Below are 24,762 nucleotides of genomic sequence, written 5' to 3'. Positions count from 1 at the left end.
TGTAGCTTGAGCGGCAGACAGTGATTGGTTGGAGGTGGAAAGCTCCCATTCGTGTGCCTGCTTTCAGCTGGGGGACTGCAGTGAAACCTCCCCCCCACCCCCCACACACAGAGGGAGGGGCCGGCTCCTGCCCCACTTTCATCCTTAATGAAAAGCGTATCCCCGCCGCAATCCCTATCTGCACTCTACAAACGAGCCGGAGCTCTGGGGGCCAATCGAGAGGAAGCGTTCATTAGGAACATAAAAGCCGAGGGCAACCGAGGGACCGCTTCCCCGAGCAGATCTGAACGTCTCAATCAGCGCGCGGAGCAGGCGGATCAGGCCCCGTCCAACTCCATGCCGGAGATAGACCAGCTTACCCGAATGGCACAGGACAAGCGGCGAACGACTACCCCGAGATATAGAAAATGGGTCAGTGTCTCTCAAAGCAGTGCGGCGCTCAGCCTAAAAGCCATAATGGAGTCTCATCTCTCTTGCGCTGACTGGCGGATCCACAAAGGGCTCCCTGTTTCCGCGTCACGGTTGGCGAGAGCTGAAGAGACGGCCATTTACAGGCCGAGGCCTCTGTGTCACCTGCTCGGCCCCCGTTATTCGTGCCCGGAGCCAGAAATTAGGACGTGATAAAAAGCAGAGACGCAGACGGCCTCCGGTCACAACCAGCATCCAATCAGTGCCCCCAAGCGGAGCGGGTAAGTGTTGCCATGGCAATCCTGAGAGGCGGATTTTACGGAACGAGGACGAACATCCCCCCGGTTAGGCAGCTGCAGAGGAGAGGGTAGCGAGACGGATGGGGGAGGGAGACTCTAAGAGCTCAGGTCCCGCCTCGTTAAAGTGTCTCTTGACTCTGAAACACGGTGCATCTGCACAAAGAACCAGCGTGGTGCCTCTTCTGAGCTCATTTACACCACAACAGTGATGAGAACACCAGTGTCAGACAGGAGAATCCACCCCCGTGCTTTACAGGATAGACTTTCACACCAGTCACTCATCTGGCAAAATTCTGCCAATTGCAATTTAATTACAAATGTGGATTTGAGGTTTCGTTAAAAAATTAAAGGATTTGAGGAGCTCCTCCATGCAGTGACCCAAGGCAAACTTCAAATATTTTGTACATGGTTAGGCTTCGAAAACCCTGTGATTAGGACACATCACAATGTCATGCTACTACCCTCTAGTGGTGAAGGTGTCAGTCAGTGTGAACAGGGGTGTTGATACAGCCCACACAGTCTGAACAGCTCAATTCAGTGAATCAATGGATCAATGGATATTCAGCAACCTTCACTTCAAAGCTGACAGGCTTCATGACTGTCACTAATAAATCTCTCCACCCAAAGTGTTTTTGGGCAATTCTGCCAAACAGAAACCCCACCACCAATAAACTTTCCCCTTCTCACTTCCTCCTCAAATGTCACATGACCCAAAAATTGACCATACATTCTGCAATCCTTTTCACCCATTTGGAATTGTCTTTTGCACTCACATCACAGCTGTTCCACTAGCAGCCATGCAGTGGAGTGGAGCAGAAGAGTCAGCACACTTCGACACACCCATGAGCCTGTGACTGTTACACACCCAACAAATCACACAGGGCAGTACAGCAGAGCTGGTGTTGATTGGTGGAGAGGTCCATCTCTCACTAATCACCATTGGTGGGGCTGCAAGGTGGGACAGTTGCGAGCACTTCTCCCCAAGCATGTTCTCCCTGTGTTTGTGTGGGTTTCCTCCAGGTACTCTGGTTTCCTCCCAAAATCCAAAGGCCAAGGTCTACAGATGGAAACTCTCTAACTTAGTCAAACAAACTAATACATAGATTAAATGGATCCACCTGTAATCTCCTCGTCTTGCTATGGGGGAGGAAGTCTCTGCTTTGGAACTATCGTGTCATGTCTGTCTAATGATAGAACACTGGGCAGAACGAGTGATGTTTTGGCCTCAGTGCCTAGCCTCAGCGCACGGTGAGCAACGACTGGGGCCTCAGAACCCTGAACATTGACCCGTTTGACCGCATGCTCGCTACCCTCTCCCCAGTGCATCTCAACACTGTAACTGTCAAGGAAATTCCTCACGGTCCCTCGGAATGAATCCAGTTTCCTCTTGCATCTCCTATGACGTCCCCAGGGGCTGTCCTCAAAAAGGCCAGCGTTTCTAATGGTGGCGCAGGGCAGCTGGTCAGAGAGAGATAGGTGGTGATTGTTATCTCCCCTGACCCCTTACTCAGAAGAAACCTTCAGACGTCCTGCTTGTTTGTCCTGATGTAGCTGTGTAACACCTCTGTGAACTCAGCGATGGTCTAAAGGAAGCATCACGATCGTCTGCACTGTTTCTCTTTCCTCTCAGTGATATTGATTCCAGTGCCTATCAGAGTACTTGTGCCTGAGCAAGCAAAATCACATGGGCTTACAAGCTTGATAACAAAAGTGATAACTTTGATGTATGGCTGTTTTGAGTGTTTTACCAATTCTGCAAAATAACTGATAGTAAGTTGAAAGGGTGATATCCAAAGGAAAACAGGGGAACAAAAGTTGTTCTGTTACCTGATCAGGGCTGGGCAAGCAAACACTAGGACATAAATGGTACACCAGGAATCTGGGGAACTTTCACACCCAGGACATTGCAAATTCACAAAGAAACATTCTTCCACATGCATGCACTTAACAGGGAAGCTGCCAACAAAACAGTTGCCGATTTTCCCAAAACATGGTTTTAGAGTGTATATGCAAAAACCTTGCCCGATATGAAACCAGGCCTACTCACAGGCTGAAAGACAGCCACAATTTTGGTTCTGATTCCCTGCGGTTTCTACGTGAAGACATCCCCTATGATTGGCTGGCATTTCCTATGAAGGATGAGGAACAAGGAAGTGCCTCTCTCAGCCACATGGGAGGGAACAGCAGGTACTGCTTTAGGGTTGATACTCTCTCCCATAAACCAGATAACATTTTTCCATCAGAACCCAAGCAAATGGAACGGATGCGACTATAACATCAACAACAGATTACCATATTGAAATGAGGGGCCCATTTGCACATGATGGTACATCACGTCATTCCACACGCTTTCCCTTCAGCCCGAGGACAAGCTTTACGGTGAATGCTATGGTCACGCTCAGGTTCAGCATCACACCTGATAAAGCAGGTTTAATGCACCGTTTCCAAGGGAACCCAGACAGACAGGAAGCCGCGCTTCACAAACCTGAAACTCCTGGACGGAAGGGGAGACGTACTCGATGGCAGACCTTCCGCATCACGGTGGGGTTCCTTCCTTCACAGCGGGTCGCTGGGGCGCCTGTTGCCTGGGTGTAAACCTTCATGCGCACTCAACCAACCACAGGCAGGAATTCATCTGGGTATTTCCTTCTGGTTTTATGAAACGGGAGATCCTTCCGGAAATTTCACTCTATACCGGCCCGTGTCCTCACCAGCACAGCGAACGGGCTGGGATCTCTTCACTCAGAGCTCAATGGGGAACACACCGAGCCGGCTGCTCTCCACTGACAGTAATGAGAAAGGACATCAGAATCGAGCTAAAAGTAATTACGAGGATTGGCGACGACACGGTCGGAGCTGTGCCTTCTCCGTCACCATCTCTTTGATGTCAGACGCTTCACAAAGGCTGGCTGGTGCTTATCTGCTTGTCCACGTGTCAGTTCCATTAAAAAAGACACACACCCTCCCCTACAGCTACGGGGAAAGCCATTAACACCCCCGCTTCCCCCTCCACATACCCCAAATAAGGACATGCTGGGTATCGCCACCCACCCCCACACCCCATCTGTTTCAGTGTAACAGCTGATTGTGAGAATTCACAGGGTCCCCCCCCCCCCCCCATTTCTTTCAGTCTTTGCAATGTGCCCCCCACCCCCCATTTTTTCCTCCTTTAACACCCCCTCCTCTTAAAGAGTCCCAAGTACATGCATATTCATCACCCTCCAAAATGACTCACACCCTGGATAAAGATACTGTATAATCAATACAGGTAATATCCTATATTGTGTGCTTGAAAAACGGAGGGAAAATTACATTTTATATCAATACAAATTGTTCAGATAAACAATCTCTAATGCTTATTTTAAATAAAGTCAAAGATGTATTTATTAATTTATTAGCAAAAAAACTACATTTTAAAACTCCTTCTTGGACTCCGCGCACAGTTAAAGAGCAGAGGAAATGAAAGCCACCATTTGTGAACTGCATGAAGAACTGGGGTGCCGTTCGGGCACTGTGCCCATGGCATAAACTTTAGGGCTCCTGTCCCCCTGGCTGCAGTGTGTGTAGTATAAATGGGATTCATTATAAAACACACGTTGCCTTCATAAAAATTCACAATAAGCTTTAATAGTTTAAAATGTTACCCCCCACCATAACCTCAACGCAAAAATGAAACAAATATTCAGCATTTATTCTTCTTTAGTCGTCGCTCGGTCACAGAGCACAGGAGTGAGGACGCACCGGCGTGCCGCTGACGTCCGCTGCCTGACGCAGTGCTGCATGACCCTCCCTTTGCAAACCGAACGGCCAGGACTGCGGGTGGCACCACACTTACCCGAAGGTGCCGGGTGACACAAACTGCAGTTCTATCATTCATTCAACAGGCCACCCTCATGTGTTAAGTGCCATTTACATTGTTGTTTTATCCATTGTCCTTTAAGCCTGGTAAGTCCCCGGTCCAGTCTGTTAACATGTAAACAGAGAAGCTTTTGCCAGGTCAGGGAAGTCCATTATGACATGTACGCATGATGAAATGTATGCATCTGTATGGTGAGGTGTATGTGTATTGGATGAACGCCTAATGGCCTAAAGCTCTTCATCGCAAAAGGTGTCACTGCGGTCTGTGGACATTCGATCTTAATCACTGGGGTTGGCATTACAGCCATACTGCTACACTAGGGAAGCCCTGTGTGTTTACAGGAGGTCCCCATTACACACCCTTCTGGCTTCACTGACTACAGAATCTTCGGAGAGGAAATGGAGCAGTGGGTCAGAGCAGGGCTTACACACCTTATAAAGACCACCTGCTGATGAATATTAAACAGACACCTGTGACCTATCGCAAGCCGTTTTTCACAGGGTGAAAGGTCAGGGTGGGCCGCTCGGCAGACACACAGGAAAACGACCAGGTGCGATGAGTTTTCAAAAACCTCTGATGCTGACCAGGATGAAAACAAGCTTCCCGTCTGCTGGACCTTTTCGGACAGGCCAAACGGAAATGCCTAAACGTTTTTTTTACGGGGGGAAAGGTCGGGTGAAAATCCGCAGAGGCACGCCCTAGATTCTTCCTGCTCCTCCTGAGTAGGGCGTGGCAGAGCGGCTTCCATCGGGAAACGGGACGTTGGGAAATGTCAAGAGGACCGGGAGGCTTCCCTGGATGGCCAGGTCCCACGCCCGTCCCGTACAGGAAGCCTGCATGAGCGTGAGCAGAGTGCTTCCACACCCACCGACCCCCTGGGGTCCAATCGGATCGCGGTCCTTCGTCTCTCCTTAACGGCTGCATTTGCTGATGCAGCGCACTAGCATTCAGTTTTCAGTGAAATTAACTCATACATACATAATATTATATATTCTTTTATAAAAGGTATAAACACAGCCATACTGCACACTGTGGTGAAAGGGCCTCTCGAAGGTTCAGTCCCCTTTGAAGTGCTGTATCTGAGCTGTAATCCAGGCAGTCTGTTCTCAGCTGTGGCCTTTACAGGATCTCGTACTTGTCCACCAGGAACGCCGTCTCCGAGGAGAACTTCACCGGCACGTCTCCGTCCACCTGCGTCACCTTGACGACCTGCGAAGGACAGAGGGAGGAGCAGACAGGAAGTCAGACGGAAAGTTCCGGAAGGGGTCAGACTGAAAGGGAGCGTGCGTTCGGGGGCACGCGCCTGTATGTCGCAGTAGTTGTGCTTGGAGACGAAGGAGACGTGGACGGGGAAGAAGTCGTTCGGCTGGCCGGCCATGCTGAACTCCAGGCTGCCCGTCTTGTTCTTGGCGTCGATGACGGGGAGGCACCACTCCAGAACGTTCCGCCTGCCGTCATGTCTGTATTCGCCGTCCAGGTCGCCGATCACTGGTGCTCCCACTCCTGACCTGCAGGGGGCCACGGAAACGCGCGTCAGAAATAGTACATTATAAACAAGGGGCCACCAGACACTAGCGGAGCAGCTGCAAAAACAAATTTAAAATGCAATTTGACATGGAGGTACTCACGGAATGGGAATGGTGATGACGACATCGTTAAGTTCAAGCCCCTCCTCCTGAAGCTCATACTCAATGTTCACATCGCAGCCTGTGGCGCCCTCTGATGGCCAACAATTTACTGCAGGGACACACGTGTGAATCACTGAGTTAAGCAGTGTAGACCAGTAACTGAGTTAAGCAGAGTAGACCAGCATGGTAAAGCTCAGTGCGTGTGGAGAGAATCGGAGTGCACAGGTTAATGTGGAATAGATCAGATGAGGAGCGTGCAGATGATGTAGGGCAGTGTGTGAGCGGTGCACGGCAGTGTGTGGGTGGTGCGGGTCAGCGTGCAGGAGGTGCGGGTCAGAGTGCGGACAGCGCAGGTCAGTGTGCGGGCGGTGTTCTGTCTCACTGGTTAGAGGGATTAGGGAGTCGTCTGTGCTCTGCAGTCTCCACTTCAGCACGCCCACATCACTGTTGAGAGGGAAGGACTTCTCCGGGTTCTTCAGCCCGAGGATGGAATCCGTGCTGAAGAGCTTCTTATCCACATTGGGGTGGGTCTGTGGATATTGGAGAGAACGGGAAAAAAACAAATTTCAGCTTGTATGAAGCATTTAATCTTGAAGAATCTTGAAGCAAAAGAAAATAGCCACACATACTACAAACCTAACCTAACTTGACCCTGCCCTGGTAGAATATATTGGTTGGTATTCAACGAATACATATGAAATCATCATAACGTTGTAACAGAAAAAAACCCTACACCGTAAAATGATTTAGCACTGTTAAACATGACACATATGATGTCGTGCGTGTGACTGTGCCCTGGTCCCAGCAGGCCCCGTGCAGCCCCGCTCACCTGCAGCTGCAGGCCTCGGCTGTCCTTGTTGCTCAGGTGCAGGTGGATGCGGCCCGTCTTGTCGCTGCTCACTCTCAGGATGATCATGCCCAGAACCTCCATGTTCTGCAGCCCCCCGTCCCGCCCGCAGGTCAGGGAGAGCTTCTCTTCAACCCTCATGTGAACACTTAAGGGGAGAGGGAGAGGGACAGAGAGAGAGAGGGGGAGAAAGAGAAGGGGAGGGGGAGAGAGAGAGAGAGAGAGAAAGATACGCTCACTCCCACACGCAGAAAAACCGCCCCAGCGCATGACTATCGGTGTCTGTGTGGTAATGATAATGTCATAGAACTTCGTCAACAATGCAACTCGCTCATCAGTGGTGTCCTCCACACACTGAGGAGAAGAAGTCTGGTGTGTAATGGACGACCAGCAGGACCTACCTCTCCACATTGACGGGGGCAGGCAGGACTTTAGACGCCTCTGAGGACCTCTTTCCTGAAGAGGGCGCGATGACATCCACGCCTTCAGACTTCAGCTTGCTCACGAAGCTGTCCACCTCCTTCCCCCGAGCCCCCAGCTTCAGGGCCTTACTGGAGCCGGAGGGCCTGCAGGGAGCGAGCGCCAGAGGAGGGTCAGCCACACCGTCTCACTGTGCCGAGGATTTTTTCAATGCCACAATGCTTTGTGCGTACCTGACGGGCGCTGGTGCCGCCTTCGGCTTCTCCGGCTCGAAGAGGGCGTCGGTGATGATGGCGGCGGAGTTGCCGCTGCCCGTCCCCGAGCTGCCGAACCCCCCGAAGCCGGGCGCTTTCTTTCCGGAACGTTCCGCGTCGCGCCGAGCCTGCTGCAGCTCTTTGGCCTTCCGCCGCATCTCCGCTTTGGCCTCGCGCTCCTGGGTCTGAGAGAGGAAGAGAGGGGAGGGGCCTTCAGATCAGGGCCAAACTCAATCATGTGACTAACAAAATTATTATTATTAAATTATTGTGGAACTGCTCAGGCACTTATTACTGGTGGGATTCTGTCTGAAGGAGCGAGTACCCTGATCCTGGATCATTGTGAAAGCCTCACCTCTCTGACAGCGCGGAACACCTTCTCCTCGTGCGAGTCCATCTCGGTGAAGGTGCGGATCTGGGCCAGGTTAACGTTCTCCCTGTACCCCAGGGCCACGATCTCGTCGAAGGCGAAGATGAGGTCGAAGCAGTGCTCCGCGACCTCGCCCTCCTCCAGCACGCGACAGTACTCTGGGATCTGAGCAAAGGGGCCAGCAGGGGGAGCAGGTCACGCAAAACGCCAATAACAACCAACCCAATGATAACCAACCCCACACAATGAGAACCACCTGCACACAATAACAACCAACCCCATTCAAAAATAACCAACCCCACAAAATGATAACCAACCCCACACAATCACATCCACCCCCACACAAGGAGAACCAGCCCCATACAACGATAACTGACCCCACACAATAACAACCAGCCCCACAAAATGATAATCAGCCCCACACAATAATAACCAACCCCACAGAATAACAACCATCCCCAGGCAATAACAATCAACCCCATGCAATAACAATCAACCCCATGCAATAATAATCACCCCCAGACATTATGCCTGTTTATTATGGTTCTCTCGAGAGCAGAGTCAATAAGCTTCACTGTGCTTCTGGGTCAGCACAGAGGCTTGAGTTTTACAGTGCTTTTCATTTACACGCAGGGTTAGTGCTGACAGTCATGAAAAGGCTTCAGTCCCAGATTGGGCGTATAAAGTGCATTCTGAAAGCTCTTCCTCAGCATAAGCCCTTCTTGCAACCTTTTCCTCTCACATCAGCAGAGCTGTAGTGTCAATCACACATCTGCAGTCAGGAGATCCTCCACATTACATGGATCTGGATCCATCAAAGAAGCCTTTTCATTTTATTAGACAGACAGCAGTGAGCAGGTCCCACATGCTGGAGGAAGGAAGGGGGAGAACAGGTGGATTATGGCCCTTAGGGTGCCTCTCTGGGGCCTTTGGGGTGCTGGACATTCAGCCAGCGACACTTGCACCCAAAGCGCTAGGAAAGGACAGCGGGGACGCGCCCGTACCACGCGGGAGAAGAGCCGCAGGGTCTCCAGGTCCTCCAGGATGTTGCTGTTCTTGGTGGTGATGAGCACCATGTAGAGCTTCTCCAGGGGCTGGTAGACGTAGCGGACGCTCTCCGTCTCCACGAAGGTGTGCTGCTTGCCCGTGTTCATCAGCTTGGGGAAGGCGGCCAGCAGGCCCTCCACGCGCGTCCGCGTCATCTCCACGAACTGCCGCGACACCACCGCCTTGCCCGCCTTGGTGCACAAGGCCGCCGCCAACAGCACCTGCGGCAAGGAGCAAGGGTCACGTGACTCACACACACACACCCGAGGGCAACACCATATCCTGTTAAGGGACAAACATCTCCCTGTTCAAACAGGTCGAAAGCACTGTGGAAAAAAGGAAGTACAAGATCAAGCGCCCTCACATTTATGCAAAGACCTGTTCAAATATATCAACACAACAGTATGAAATCACAATGAAGGAAAAGGAAAAAGTATTCATAAAGAATGTGTTTCCCTCTCCAGAAATAAGTCTCTGTCTGCTGCCTGCCTGCCTGCACTGCAGTGAGGCACTTGTTTGTGTTGCTGGGTTTCACCGCCTTGCAGGACCTTAGTGGAGGGCTGGGACTCAACCTGTCAAAGGTGCCGCAATGTAACATCCATCACACGGCAGAAGAAACAATGGTTGTTACCAGGGTAACACAACTTTCCTCACTGCATTTCCCTTAATGGAAGCATGGTTTCCAGCAAAGCTACCAGCTGCACATTTGAAATAATATCAAATTCCATTTCTAATAAAATGCCTTCCTGAGTCCTATTAAACAGGCGCCCTAATCAGAGAGATAACACGTAGAACAGATGTACGTTAATGTTTTCATGTGGTCCCGCACCCAGAGCATGCAGGGAAATAAGCTGCATTTACAGACAATGTCCACGTCTTAACAATGTCCATAACATAACGTTTTAACTGTAAAACAGCAGACAAGCTCTACTGAGAGAGAGGTCTCGGCCAAGGCAAAGATACCTGCTGCTAAATAAAAAATGTAAACCACAAAAAAAAGTTGTCAATTAACTTAACAGCATTCATTTGACTTAACAGACCCTGAGGGTGTATACCAAATACTTATTTTGTCACGCAAAATACATGATGACATCTTGTCATCACTACCCACCCACCCACCCCATAAGCAAAGGAAACCAGTCATACGGTTGAACTTACACTGTATTCAAATATTACAAAAGTACTTGACACTATACTAGTCAACCTTTTTTGGTTTTTAACAATGCATAAAAGTGCAATGGACGGGAATGATAAATTACAATTCTGCTTAGCACGGCTTGAATGTTACTGGAGAAACATATGGCAAACATGTACAGCACATTGGGTTAGCTTCTGTACTGTATATGATGGTTAGGTTATTTATGCTAAGGATCCGGTTTTACTGCTTGGGTGCATGCCCAAATTCACTGTGACGGTTTACATTTCCCTTGTACAGCAAATAGAGTGCTTCAGTTAATTAAATTATTAGTCTCTATTAATGGCACTGTGACGAGTGCAGTACAGAAACCGCATAATTACCAGTCACGTCGTTCACTGAACGACACCCTTTCCTGGGAGCGCTGAGTAAACAGCAATATCAAATAAGACGAGGATTTATACATACTAAAATTCAGTAACTCAATCTACATGGTCAGACGACGACTGCAACTGGTTCAGCTCTGTCACTGCTTAGTGTTTATGGTTTTGGAAAATGGCACTTAAGATTTAAAAATGAAACTTCTTCTACGGAGCACTATCGATAGGGCAGCAAGCTCTATATGGGGCAGTGGTGGTAAGAGCTATGGGACTGACAAAAGCTTGGAATAGGAAAGTTAACTTTGAAGGCAGGGGTTCAAAGCCACTCACTTCCTGTAGGTTTGAGAACTAAATGTCATATCATAACTTACCCAATTCATATGGGATATAGGCGATTTTCATGTGAAACTTTTTAGCCGGGCAATGACTTCAGAAAATCAAACCACGAATTTGTGCAAGCTAATTCGAGTAGTTAGCTAGCAAACTTACGATAATATTAGATCCACGAATTGACGTTTTTAAACTATCTTGTCGCCTGGATACGTACGAGTTATCTCGTAAGAAATTTTACAGTAGACAATTCATACATCATTTAAGTCAGACTAGAGTAGTACTGCTTGTTGTAAATGTCTTGTGGAACCCTGCAATGGCTGCACTGCATCGAATGCAAAAAAAGATAATTTATCAAGTGTCTAGCCCTACGGCTAGTATCGCATATTTACATTCACTTACAGTTAACGCAGCTAACGTTACATTGTCTTTGATATACTAAAACTGTCTTGGCCGACGTGGTATCCAGAACCTACTCCAATAACCCCCATAATGTCAAACCCCAATTTAACTAGCTAGAATCAACAAGACTAGCTAATCTGCAAGCAATGCAATGAACTGTCCATAATCCACGGTAAACATTGACTGACAGTAAACCACGCTTTAGAGAGTGAATACAATAACGTCAGTCTATGTTGAGGTTCTTTTATTTTCTATGAAACGTCTAAGTAGAAGAAAAACTAGGATGCATCTAACAACTCCGCAACGTAAAGAAAAGCTTCGGTTCTTACCATATCCACTGTGTGCGATGTTTTACGTTTTAAATAGCTGATTTATGCAGTCATTGACAATACAGCCTTAATGATGTTAATCTTTTCCTCCCGAATTATCTCTGCGTTTACCCACAGAACTCTCGTCTTCCTGAGACTGAAGCTCCAATATGGCAGCAGCGTAGAGCCACGTCTCCAACCGGAAGTACTGCAGGACTTCTGTTGGAGTCACAGTGCACACGAGGACTAGGCATTTCACATCGGAATCTTGGATGACCTGACTGGTGCTGGAGGAGCCACCTGACTGTCTGTCATTCACACCTCGAAAACGGAATGTGAATTTGTGTATAGAAAAACTAATTTTAGCTAATATTCCCTGTCTGGCTTGATAAATCAAGTTGTTGTTCTCCGACCAAACAACTGCCTTCAACAAGGTCATGTCCGAAAATAATTCCATAGATAAGTTTTAATACCACAACCCAATTACTCACTCCGAATTCAAAGCCACAGTATTGCAGTCAAATTTGTGTGATATGTCAAATAAGTGTAGTTGTTCACTGCCTGCACTACGAGGAAATAGTGCGTGGGTTCTCGTATTGTCCTTATTTAAGCGGACTATAACTTAACTATTTGGATATGGGTGCTCGCCATAGTACATGATGCGCCGTCTTAACAGTTAAACCCGTTCTATGGTTTAAAAAATAAATAAATAAATAAATAAATAACCTTCGAGATATACAAGAACTGGAGACAGCTTCGGCTTTCCGCTTCCATGGATTCTTACGGGAGCTGCTCAATGGCGCATGAAGCCATTTCATGGAGGCTGTCATTTTTTTACGATGGAATGTTTGTCATCAGAGCATGCGCATTGGGTACATAAAACGCATAGGGATGAATAGGAATGAAAAAAAAGTATATTTACTTCTGTGCTGCTCAGGAAAAAAAATAGGTCCCTGGAGAGGAATTAGTTAAGTGTGAAGACATTTTAGAATTAAAAATTACTGTTCAAAATAGTATAATTTCGCCAGGGTAAATCCATAGATTTGAATGGACTGCCACGGGGAAATGTCCTTTTTGGCACCAGTGGCTTAATAAACTGCAATACCTCTGATAACCACTGGAGTTTGCGAGCTTCAGAGGGAGTGTCAATTCCGGGGCCTCTGGATAAAAGGAAAGAAACGTTAAAGGTCACCGTGATCTTAGGCGCATGCGCTGCCCTCACTAACGGAAGTGACATTCTCTAGAGGTCGGAGAAGGAAGGCGCCCGGCAAAATGTGTCTGCCTTCCTCCTCATTTTGATAGCTTAAAGCAGTACAGGCTAAATACGAAGTTTATGGAATTCAACGAAGAAGTCTCAATGATACAGTCAGTCTCTCCGATTATACCGCTGGATTTAAAAAGCACACCAAGATGTCGGGGGACACCAGTACTCAGGTGGGTCTACAGAGCACATGAACATTTTCATATACTACCTCCACCAGTCCTTGCATTTGATTGGCTTTCGTGAATACCGATCTTCGATTCGTAGAAAAAGTAGACGGCGTGCTCGATATGCATCCAGAAACGTGGGAATCTAAGCTAACGCGTTAACTAACTTGCTTAAAAGCGTTAACAACTTGAGTATAAATGTGACATGGCAGTTACACTTTAGTTTAGAAGATAGCTAATATGGATACTGATCGAGGCAAATGGCTATAGCTATCTGACTGTCTGATCAATTTATTTTGCAATGGCTCCCTAGCCAGTTCCCTGTTACCTGATGTTAATCAGGAAGTTTGTTTAGCTAGCTAACGATATCTGAAAATGGTGGCATTTCGTAAGTTTTTTATACAATATATATCCAGCGGCTGTAATCTTATTTTAGAACAGAGATGATACGTTTAAGTTTAGCTAGGTAAATAGTATTCTCTAGCTTGGTAATTTCCCATCATTGGAACGTGTGGCTTCTTCGATAATATTTCTACAGACACAGTATTCGCAAATTAAATTGACCTTGGATGGAGTAGGAAAATAATATCTGAATTATGTATATCCTGTTATTTCGTATAGTGTTTTAAGCCGCGTTTCCACCAAAATTACCCGGAACTTTCAGTCCCAGGAACTGCTTTACCAGGAACTAAAAGGTTCCTTCAGCCAATGGCTGTCTGCGTTTCCACCGGGGTCTAAAGTCCCGCGAAGATTAGGCAAATTAGCCCACTGACGTATGGAAAAGCGACGTTGTCGTCGGTCCATCTGTCATATGATTTTTTCTGTAACCCCATACTACCACCGAAGTAGCCTACATTATTTTCTAATAACCGGGACAGCCCGGAGGGGTTTATTCCACTTATATACAACGGGTTGCCAACAATGACTATATATGGTTACTTTTGTATTTATTGATTTTTATCGATTTAATCACATGGAATTGAAATATTCTTCTGCAGCCGTTTGGGCATATTTTACCGTTGTCAAGCAAAACTGTCGTTGGTAGTTGAACTTGGACCGTTATGCAACAAATAGGATATAACAGACCAATAGTCAGATTGTAACTGTTTTATATATCCTCTCAAACACATTCATTATGTTTTCATGCGAACATTCGCTTTCATGTTTTGACATCCGAAGCGACAGAATGCATTCACATTTCCAATATAACTGGCAACAACAGCAGAAAACATGCACACGTTGTAAACAATTTGCTGTTTGATTACTTTCTCATCGTCAATTCTATATAGGCTAATCGCAAAATGACAAGAATAGAACGAAAACTCGGACTTGCGTGAAATTTTAAATTAGTAGTGGTACAGCCACCGTTTGTTTTCCTTCGGAGTTACTGCTAGCCGAGCAGCGAAGTGTGCCCTCCAGATGCGAACCATGCACCATAAATTAGTCCATAGTCTTCCTGGTCTTTTTGTGAAATTGAAGAATGGCAGAGTAAAATTACGGCAGTCTGAAAAAGCTAAAGGTACTATTACTAGAATTAACCTGTTATTTTACCATGACAAAAAGTGCGGAAGGTGATTTCCAGTTTGCTTTTACTGTATCACCAATGTGAATTACGCAGAACTACCGCATACCTCACATAACTGTATCAAACGTTTTGATTCAATTACAATGGGCTAACAAAGAAAATCCGGAAGAAAATATTCAGCAACCGAATTAATCCGTTTGAATGTTTTAGTACGTAATATGCTGTCCCAGCACGAATGCTTAGCATTTTATAAAACGAATACTAAAGCAAGAAAAGAACAGAAGAGCACACGTTATAATTCCAAGACGTTGGCAGGCTATAACCAAAACTAGGCTACTGCGCCGCATAACATACAAGTTTGATTTGAAGTTATTATGAAAATAAATCGGGTTGCGCCGGCATATTTTCAAACATGGCGGGTAATGGCGGAAAATAAATACAACACAAGTGCTGCGAGTACTCGACCAATCAGAAATGTTCAGCGCTGCAAGCTCCACCCAAAAGGTTCCTGTACTTTCGGAAAGTACTACCCCCCGAGCAGGAACGTTTTGGGGGGTAAAACAAAGCCCCCAGAACTAAATTTAGACCCTAGTTCCTGCGGTGGAAACGCACTGAGTTCCTCAAAAGGTTCCTAGTTCCGGGGTATAGTTCCTGCGGTGGAAACGCGGCTTTATATGCACATGCCTTTTCTAGATGAAGCAGCCATTGAGTTGCAAGACCAGTTCCCTAACAATTGTGCGTAACTTCCAACACTGTCGCCCACTAGTTCTGCAAGTTTTTAAGCACTAGCCCATATGAACACCTCTTCAATTTTAATAACGAAACCGTAGGCATTTAAACACTGTTATTTGTTAAAAATTCCTATTGTGGTATTTTGGAGAGCATTGCGAATGTTCACTTCCTGCTACTCGCATATATGTACGTTATGTGTCCTTCGCCGAAGGAAAAAATGAATAGGCAGCCCTTGTTTGTCAAAAAAAAAAAAATTCAGGAGATTGACTCGTATTCCTAGTCCTCGTCACTTTTTACCATACTCAATCATTCGCTGCTCTCAATCAATATCTTGGAAATGCGCGAGTGCAACTCTCACTTCCAGAACCACAAACCGTTCAGCAGTATACGTGAAGGACCGGCTCTGGTGCGGAAGCTCCCTTTGCGTGCTGTCACGTTTCACCTTTTGTGTTTGTTTCCCCGTTGATTGAATGTACAGGATTTTTTAAACGAATAGCTGTGTCTTTGCAGGACGGAAATGGGACTGCTGGCAGGGTCATTCGGATTGGAACCAGAAAGAGTCAGGTAAGGCCATAGATTTGAGTTCTTTCACTGTCAGCTTGTCAAATTTGCATCATATGGAAGCATTGTAATACTGTCCTGAAGCTTCACTGTCAGTTTGCTGGGAGATAGTTGTGGAATTGGACAGTTCAGAGTTGACAATCTAGGCTAAGTGGAATGAAAGATAGCTCCAGATTTAGGTTGCTGCATTATGCGTTAGGTGGAGATTAATATAAGAAAAAGTGCTCTATTATGGCGTTTTGATTTCCCTATATTATTTTGAAGATTTTCCATTCGTATAGTAATGAGCCAGCTGGCTGCATACTTTGTTTCCCATTCATCTCTTAATTTTATTCATTTATTCTGAATTGTTTCTGTGTTCTGAATGGTCATTTTTTGGGTATATTGTATTCTCTAAAGATAATCAAATGTACTCATCTGTGTCATAAAATGTAGGTTAGTTTGACATTAGATATTTCATCTAAAATCTTCAGTTATAAAAATACAATGCAATCCAGTTAAAATATTTCATCTCTATTTTCTCAAGATAAGTTCAATTACTTTCAGTAGTGTAGGAGTTGGGGTGTCACTGCTGAATAATCTCATTAGAATATCAATTTGTTTTTCTTAGGAAATGGGCACAACCAACTGTTTAATGGGCAAGACAATAGGCATGGAATAGGAAGTTGTTGGGAATAATAATACATTTAGCAGATATGCCGTCCTGTACTTTAATAAATGCAGAATAGTTTTTTTTTTCTTGTGGGACGGGCGCAATACAGTACGGTGATGCGCTGGGTCTGTTCTGTTTGTGTTTGAATGCTCAGCTGGCTCGCATCCAGACTGACAGTGTGGCTGAGAAGCTAAAGGAGCTCAATCCCAATGTCCACTTGGAAATAGGTGAGAATCATGAAGGACCCACACACCCGAGCACAGTCACTCAGGCGTACGCACGCTCACACCACCAAGCGCTAATCCACTGTCTGACTTAAAACAACATGCAGTCTGTCTCACAGTCATGCTGAGGGAACCGTGAGTGTGAGTGTGAGTGTGTGTGAGTGTTAGTTAGTGTGAGTGTGAGTGTGTGAGTGTGCGTGTATGAGTGAGAGAGAGAGAGCGAGAGAGCGATGGAGAAAGAGACCGTGTGAAAGACTTTCTGTGCTGGCTTTCACTAGTAGATGCCAGTGCAAATAAGTGGTAGGAGATGGGGACATCAGCAGTGTATACTATGCAGGCACAGTTGGTGCTTGACTTGGATCTGAAGTCTGCTGTAGGACTGGCCCTGAAGTCTAGTGCCCTTTTGTGGGATTGGCTATGAAAACAAGTCTGAGGTGATAAAAAATTTTTTTTCAAATGAACAGATGTTAACTTTTTATTATTTTTTGTTGTTCCAGTTGGCATGTCAACAATAGGAGATAAAATCCTGGACACAGCTTTATCGAAGGTCAGTGTGCGCCCATGTCCCCCCGTTCTCTTCAAAACAAAGACTGGAGTGCAGTTTTATAACCATATTTTATTTGCCTGTATAGGAGCAAAATTATGTGCGCTTGTGTTTAGGACACAGTGAGGAATAATGGCATTTATTGCATCATAATGCTCGCACGATGACTGTGCATGTCGTGGAACTTGTAAATATCTTTCATAGATATTTAGCAATGAAATGGGAAGATGGTGAGGAACGTGTCCTCATTCTGCCTTTTTCAGATTGGAGAAAAGAGCCTTTTCACTAAAGAGCTGGAGAATGCACTTGAGAGAAACGAGTAAGTCTGCAGTCACTGCTGCCTGGCATTCCTGTCCTCCACAGACCCACTGCCCCACAACAATCAGGAATGCAAACACTGCATCTGATGCTAGGCCCTCTAGCGTCCAGGAATGTTTATTGCAGTTTGTATGCAATAATGTTGATGTCATGGTGAGGTTGCACAAACCCTCTACTTGGGGGAGGTGAAATAGGCGGAACTGCAACAAGCTGTCAAAAAAAAAGGTTGGTTCAAATCAGTGAGTTACTGGTGGCATACAGTATATGTGTCCACCAGTTTTGGCTTCAGTATGCCTCACCTGTCCCATAACTGGTTGCCGGTGGTGGGTGTTCGCATTGGGCTGCCTTTCTGAGGTCCCCTGGGTGTTTTACCTGGCGTGTCCCGTCCACTTCAGTGATTCGCTGCCGACGTTCACTTTGTCGCTGCTTGGGTGCCGTGTCGGTGAATTGATGGGATTTTCGGACATCGCGCTCCAGTGATCAGAGCTGCAGATTTGAAATGATCTGTGAGCCGGGAGCCTAAAGGCTTCCTGTGTGTTTGATCATCACCGCTTACCTTTAACTGTGCATTCAGAAAAGCCACTTCAGCGTTGAAAAGTGCTGACTTTAAACCTAGTGTGATGATTCTACTTTTTTTAAAGGGAGTTTTCAGTCTGAAGTGGATGCAGTCTTTCAATGTCAGTTACAGTTGTGTGTGTGTGTTCCCTTCAGGGTGGACTTGGTAGTGCACTCACTGAAGGACCTGCCCACCACACTGCCCCCAGGTTTCACTATTGGAGCCGTGCTCAAGTGAGTGCCAATAATGACGGTGATTGTGACCTGCTATTGAGCTGCTTCCATCGTCTTAAAGCTGCCTGCTTGGAGTGAGGCAGCTTAATGTAATCTCTGTCTGTGATGCAGGTCGTGCTGTGCTTTATTTGTGGCTATGTGTTTGGGACAGTTTACTGTATTACGTGTGGCAAGGTCTACCTTTGACATTTACATTTTTTCTTTTAGGCGTGAAAATCCACACGATGCTGTGGTCCTGCATCCAAAGCATGCTGGGAAAACGCTGGAAACTCTGCCAGACAAGAGGTGAGAGAATAGCAGGGAGGATGATGGGAAATTATTGCAGGGAGCACTGAAGGAGAGGTGGACTCTAAATGCATATTCATCTGCTGAACTTTAACCTTCGAACAGATACAGAAGGCAACATCAACGCTGTTCATGATTCTTTAACATTCTAAACAAACATTAATTAGTGATGCTGCTGGTTTTATATATTAGTTTAGAAAAATGTGTATGTGTAAATGTCTGTGTTTTTAACAGTGTGGTAGGCACCAGTTCTCTTCGGCGTGCAGCACAGCTGAAGAGGCGGTTCCCTCACCTGGAGTTTAAAGACATTGTATCCTTCCCAGCATGCCTAGCATGGCCCTCAGGCCTTCATCTGCATCATTGACATCACCACAGGGGGAGCTGAGTGCCTTATCTCTCTGCTCTGTGGGTACAGTTAGCCGAGTACCTGTGTTCTGATGCCATTTAAAATTGTTCCTTTATTTTTCATGTTTTAAAACAAAGTTTATATCGCTGTTTCTCTTTTTTTCTTAATATGAAAAGCTTAAGGCCCGTTTCATTGCTGTAGTGTCCCACAGTAATTTGGCTGGGAGTATAAATGTGTTGGCTCTGGTCTAAAGCGTGTGCTGCTGGTCTGGGGTGTGCAGTCGCTGTGTCAGTTGAGTACACGCCATGCATGGCATACACTGGTGGACTGGAGGCTGTAAAGTTGCTCTTTCACAATTGGATGCGACAACCCAGCCATCTGAAAAGCAAGATAGTGGTTGGATAAACATTTTGAATGCTAGCTTGAGCTTGCCTTAAAGTAGCTTTCTGCAGTGTGGTGCGTGAGGTTGGTAGGCTGGCAGAGGACATTTTAATGTGAATGCACATGGGTGTTTCTCCTGAACGAGGCCTCTCAGCGAGGAAACCTCAACACTCGACTGAAGAAGCTGGATGAGAAGGACGACTACGCCGCCATCATACTCGCGACGGCGGGGCTGCGACGCATGGGTTGGGACAGCCGCGTGAGCCAGGTATGACCTCACCTGTAGGCCAGGTACAGCCTCACCTACCAACCAGGTACACCCTCACCTGCCAGCCAGGTACGCCCTCACCTGCCTGCCAGGTACACACTCACCTGCCAGACAGATACACCCTCTCCTGCTGAACGGTGAATACACCAACCAACATTACCTTCATGTTTGTACCAGTTCCATTTTTTTTTTTAAACATATTTATATGTAACACATTATTTTCCAGTAAGCTAGCCAGGTGGCATGAGTTCTAGAGTACATGTGACAGGTGATATGACATCTGTACAGATATGCAATAAATACAGCAAATATATGAAATACACACAAGTATTACTGAAAACAGTAAGCAGAAATGCAACAGGTTAATAATTATACTGCTGATTAATTTTAGTAGTTTGAAATCATACCAATAGTTTAAAAAAAATGTCAAGGAAATAGTTGCACGCATCAAATAAAAAATGTGATTTGTTAGTTAACCCGAAGCGGTCTGTGGTGGTTATGTAGAATATTGAAATCCAGTGTTTTGTTTGTGCTGTTGCAGATACTGGGCCCTGAAGACTGCATGTATGCTGTTGGGCAGGTGAATACATTAGATTTATAAATCTATTTGTTTGCTTGTGGTTTAGAATGGATGTTTAGTGTTCTGCCTCAGTGTGCTTGCTCTCTGATGGAAGAATGCTCATATCATACCTTCACCACACTGATGTAATCTCTGAACTTGCATTCTTGGGAGAGTTTTGCGGTTTTTCTTTTTAATAATTTTTTCGATATGTTCTTCTACACTTTTTTTCCCCATAATTTGGTCCATGATTATCTTCTAATTTAATGTTTTATAGTTTATTACCATTGTAAACTGTTAGCTATACCTATTTTCAGTGTTATACTTCTTTTGTGTGACATTACTGTGTGTTGTGTGTTTGCTTTAACGCAGTGGTAACCAACCCTGATCCTGTAGGTTTTCACTCCAACCGTAACAAAGCAGTATTTAGTAGTCCGCTGTGTCAAATTATGTTTTAAATGAAAACCCACAGGATGGAGTTTCCATTTAGCACTTGAGCGATATGCACGTTTGTCATGCTACTCCTGTGCTGTAGGGGGCGCTGGCAGTTGAGGTGAGGGCGAGAGACCGGGACATCCTGGAGATGGTGTCCGTCATGCACGACCACGACACTGTGCTGCGCTGCATCGCCGAGAGGGCCTTCATGCGACAGCTGGCAAGTCTTCCTCTATATCCCAGAAGCCCCTTCTCAGAGCAGCCACACCTCTCATGTTCTCTGCACTGATGTAATATGCATGTTTTCATTGGTCTATGCAAGCATACTGTGCACAGATGTGCTGTTCATATTGTAGGTTTAATTTGCATAGGTTTTATTTACATGGTGTCCAATATTTCATTTAAATGTGTTGTATAGACATTCATTGCTGTCCTCCATCTTATTTAACAGCAGCTGAACGGTTTTTATGGATGATATTGAGAATTACTAAGTGGTGAAAATCCACAGTTGAAGACCTGAGTCCTACCATATTTGCTGTTATTAATCCAGTGCAGTCTGAGTGTACATTTCAGGGAAGCTCATTCTCTGTCTCTCCCTCCCCCTTTCAGGAAGGGGGCTGCAGTGTACCTGTCGCAGTGCACACAGAAATCAAGGACTTGCAGGTAATGCCAAAAGTGCATCTTTGTGTGATCGAAAGCATATAATGAGCAGAGTAGCTCAGAATGACCTCTTCTGTTTTTCTGTTACACCGTGCTTCAGAATGAGAATGTGTGTGAGTCTGTTCTGTGCCTCACTGTGGGTGAGTGAGAGTGCTGTGTTTTTAATGCGCAAGGCTGAGCTGGGTGGTAGTGTGCCTGCGTTCACTGTGTACCTGACTGGTGTGCCTGCATTCACTGTGTACCTGACTTATGCTTCTCGGTTTGCCTGTGTTCACTGTGTACATGACTGTTGTGCCTCTTGGTGTGCCTGTGTTCACTGTGCATGTGACTGTCGTGTCTCTGTGTTCACTCGTTTTTGCAGCTGTACCTGACTGGCGCTGTGTACAGCCTCGACGGCTCAGACAGCCTGAAGGAGACCATGCAGACCAGCATTGAGCCGGGCAATGAGGTCTGTGTCTCTCTCTCTCTCATTAGGTCTTTCTCTCACTTGTCCTCGTTCTCTCACTCCACTCCTTCTGTCTCTATTACTCTGTTTATCTGTTCTCACTTATGTTCTCTCACAGATTCCCTCTCTCCCTGCTCTCCCTCCCCATGGGAAAGCTGTTCTCTTTAATGCGTTAGAGCCTGTACTGCAGAGGTCAGTGTGGGACACACATCCACACTGCTTCCCTGCTGCTCTAATGATTCTGTAGACCCGGCTCTGTTTTCCCATCCCAGTAATGCACCGTACAGGCCGTGGTTAGAGCAGTGGGGCGTAACTCCTTTTGTCAGAGGACAGGTCTGACTTTGGGGGGGGGGGTGTTCCGCTGCAGGTGGAGGACGAGGAGGTGGACGCGAGCGTCCAGCGGGTGGGGGTCACCGCCAGCAACGTGTCGAGGGCGGCCCAGGACGCGGCCGAGAAGCTGGGGGTGGAGCTGGCCAAGCTGCTGCTCAGCAAAGGGGCCAGGGACATCCTGACCGTCGCCAGGCAACTCAACGACGCGCGCTGACGTGTCCCGGCCCCTGGTGCAGGACAGACCGACCCGGCTGCGTACGCCCCTGCGTGGCCGGGACCAGTCGCAGTCCGCCACCTCTCCCTCTTCAGCTTTTAGGAACATAAAATCAGTGGCCTTCACTGATGCCAGTAAATCCAGGGAGAGTGTCTGGTTGGACGACAGTCTGCCATGTGAGGCCCCTCTATTTGGACTTGGTGCGAATATCAAAAACTCACGCACATGTTGACTTCTAGATCGCTTCAAATTAATGGCAGACTTAATGCAAGACATTTAATTTTCCAAAGCGTGTATGGTTTTCCTCCTTCAAGCTTACAAGTTTCCACATATTCTCCTCCGTGTGGACCTCCCCATTATCTGCCTCCCATTCGCAGTAATGACGTGGAACGCTGATCACGTGAGAGAGCCAGCCTAGCACATGAGAACCTGACGTGTGCACGCCTTTAAATGGTACACGCACCTGAGAAACACTGGATATTTTATTTAACTGTTGCAATTAGCTGCAACTTCATACTTTCTTGAAATTTCCGGTCCGGCAAAATGCAGTGCGAGTGAGGCTTTTGCTCCCACTGTGCGAATGTGCTGAGATTGGTCTGAAATACTCTATATGAATATTATGCTTATTATTATTTCGCTCACCACCTTGCTGTACTTTCAGTGTCAGGTTGGTGCACGTGCACGATTTTACAGGAAAGGTTATTTCTGTAAATGAGGAAAGGTGATGGTTGTAAATTAGCTGTGTGACAAAGAGCAAAGTTAACGTGACTTGAAGCCGATGCACTTCAAATTCCACGCGTGCCGTCGTTTTCCGCGACTTATCGAAATTCCCCACCCTCGATAAAGGTTAAGGCCCTGCAGTTAGTTTGCAAGCGGCACATTATCACATCCACCCTGCAAACTGTATGAACGTGATGTTGCACAGCCAGTAAAATCATGTCTCTGGGATGAAAGCGCTTCAACTCTGCAGTGCCTCAGCAGCTGCAGAAAAGGGCGATTAATACCACACGTGCCAAACCGAATCAGGCTGGGTTTGGGTGAGGTTTCATGGGTGCAGTGTGGAACGATGGCATGCTGGAAAAAAGCTCCAAACAATCCAAAGGTTACTCGCTCAGTTCTCCTAAACCAGTGTTTCTCAACCCTGGTCCTGGGGACCCACTGCCCTGCATGTTTTAGATGTTTCCCTGCTCCAACGCACCTGATTCAAATGAATGGGTCGTTCCGCAGCGCTTGATGACGACCCATTCATTTGAATCAGGCGTGTTGGAGCAGGGAGACATCTGAAACGTGCAGGGCAGTGGGTCCCCAGGACCAGGCTTGAGAAACACTGTACTAAACGTCTGTTTGTTCAGCCGTTTCCGTTATTCATGTAGCCGCGTGTTTTTAAAAGGTTTTAGCTAATGGATTTGAATTTAATATCGAGCCTGAAAATGTAAACCCGCAAAGTTCTACAGTGTAAACTGCAATGGTAAAGGCTAAGAGTATGCGGACATCTGCTGATGCTGCTGTATGTGCCTTTAATATATATAATCATGCTGATCGGCCTTACACCAGCGATCAGTATATAAACACACTTAACAGCCTTACATTAGTGTTTACATGTAAAACCACTATCATTTATACTTTATCCTTGTGTGTCTCTGCATGTATTTTCTAATAAAGGCATTTCTTTCTTCCATAGTATGGCTAATGTGTGTTCAGTTTTCCTTTTTTACCCTCCATTTCAGTCATAGTTAGGCCACCAGCGATGTATTGAAAGGCCTGATAACAGCATTTTATATTTTACGCGTGCGCAGCGAGTTGTTCTAATGTGCGGTACTCGAAAATGAGAAATTGCTTTTTTTTAACACTAAATGCTTTTTGTGAATCGGTTGGCATCCTCAAACGTCCATGCACGCTACTGAAAGTGGACTAAGTAATACTTTAATAAATACAGAATACACACTGTTAATGGAAATTGCATTGGCAGTATCTAATCACTGCATGTTCTGTGGACTGCATCCCTGCTCGTGTCCCTGCCAGCTCCACCCTGGTTAGAGCCACTGTAGACTTGGTTCTGTCTGAGTAATGAACGAGAAAACTGCACCCGGTACGCAGTGTTGCGCAGTTAAGGACTGGCTATTATGCAACAGCCCTGAGCGATGGGAAATCTGTTTTATGACTTTCATGCAGTGGACTTCATGCATATTCGCTACCTCATAAAGCATCCACGAAGATAAGTCATTCTTTTCATCTCACAAATGGAAAATGGAGTACGTCCTCCTCAAAGGACGTGCAATGCTTCAGCTCTCTCCCAGCAGTGCTCTCTGTCCTAGTTTCCTGTACAGTGCTGATTGTATTTCGAGCTTGTTTTACTTTCTGAAAGTGAAGAGAACAGCC

The 24,762-nt window shown here is 46.3% G+C and overlaps 2 protein-coding genes across 2 annotated transcripts; one reads left to right on the top strand and one right to left on the bottom strand.

Moving 5' to 3' along the window:
• Positions 1-4,312: 4,312 nt before the first annotated feature.
• arcn1b (archain 1b) lies at positions 4,313-11,902 on the bottom strand. Its single transcript, XM_035386513.1, has 10 exons — positions 11,709-11,902; positions 9,090-9,353; positions 8,071-8,250; positions 7,695-7,900; positions 7,443-7,607; positions 7,024-7,189; positions 6,577-6,724; positions 6,195-6,303; positions 5,870-6,074; positions 4,313-5,775 (listed from the first exon to the last, which is right to left on the bottom strand). The coding sequence occupies exons 1-10, from the start codon at positions 11,709-11,711 to the stop codon at positions 5,686-5,688; spliced, it is 1,536 nt and encodes a 511-aa protein (XP_035242404.1). The 5' UTR covers positions 11,712-11,902; the 3' UTR covers positions 4,313-5,685.
• Positions 11,903-12,883: 981 nt separating this feature from the next.
• On the top strand, positions 12,884-23,181 carry LOC118210459 (porphobilinogen deaminase-like). Its single transcript, XM_035386676.1, has 14 exons — positions 12,884-13,121; positions 15,883-15,936; positions 16,740-16,812; positions 17,307-17,356; positions 17,617-17,672; positions 18,383-18,460; positions 18,668-18,745; positions 18,980-19,055; positions 19,627-19,740; positions 20,282-20,320; positions 20,835-20,954; positions 21,344-21,397; positions 21,756-21,842; positions 22,207-23,181. Exons 1-14 carry the CDS (start codon positions 13,098-13,100, stop codon positions 22,381-22,383), a joined length of 1,080 nt encoding a protein of 359 aa, XP_035242567.1. The 5' UTR covers positions 12,884-13,097; the 3' UTR covers positions 22,384-23,181.
• Positions 23,182-24,762: the final 1,581 nt, after the last annotated feature.

Source organism: Anguilla anguilla, chromosome 12 (assembly GCF_013347855.1).
Source record: "Anguilla anguilla isolate fAngAng1 chromosome 12, fAngAng1.pri, whole genome shotgun sequence".
NCBI lineage: Eukaryota > Metazoa > Chordata > Actinopteri > Anguilliformes > Anguillidae > Anguilla > Anguilla anguilla.
Note: the sequence above shows the minus strand (reverse complement) of the source record. Positions and strands in the feature narration are given on the sequence as shown.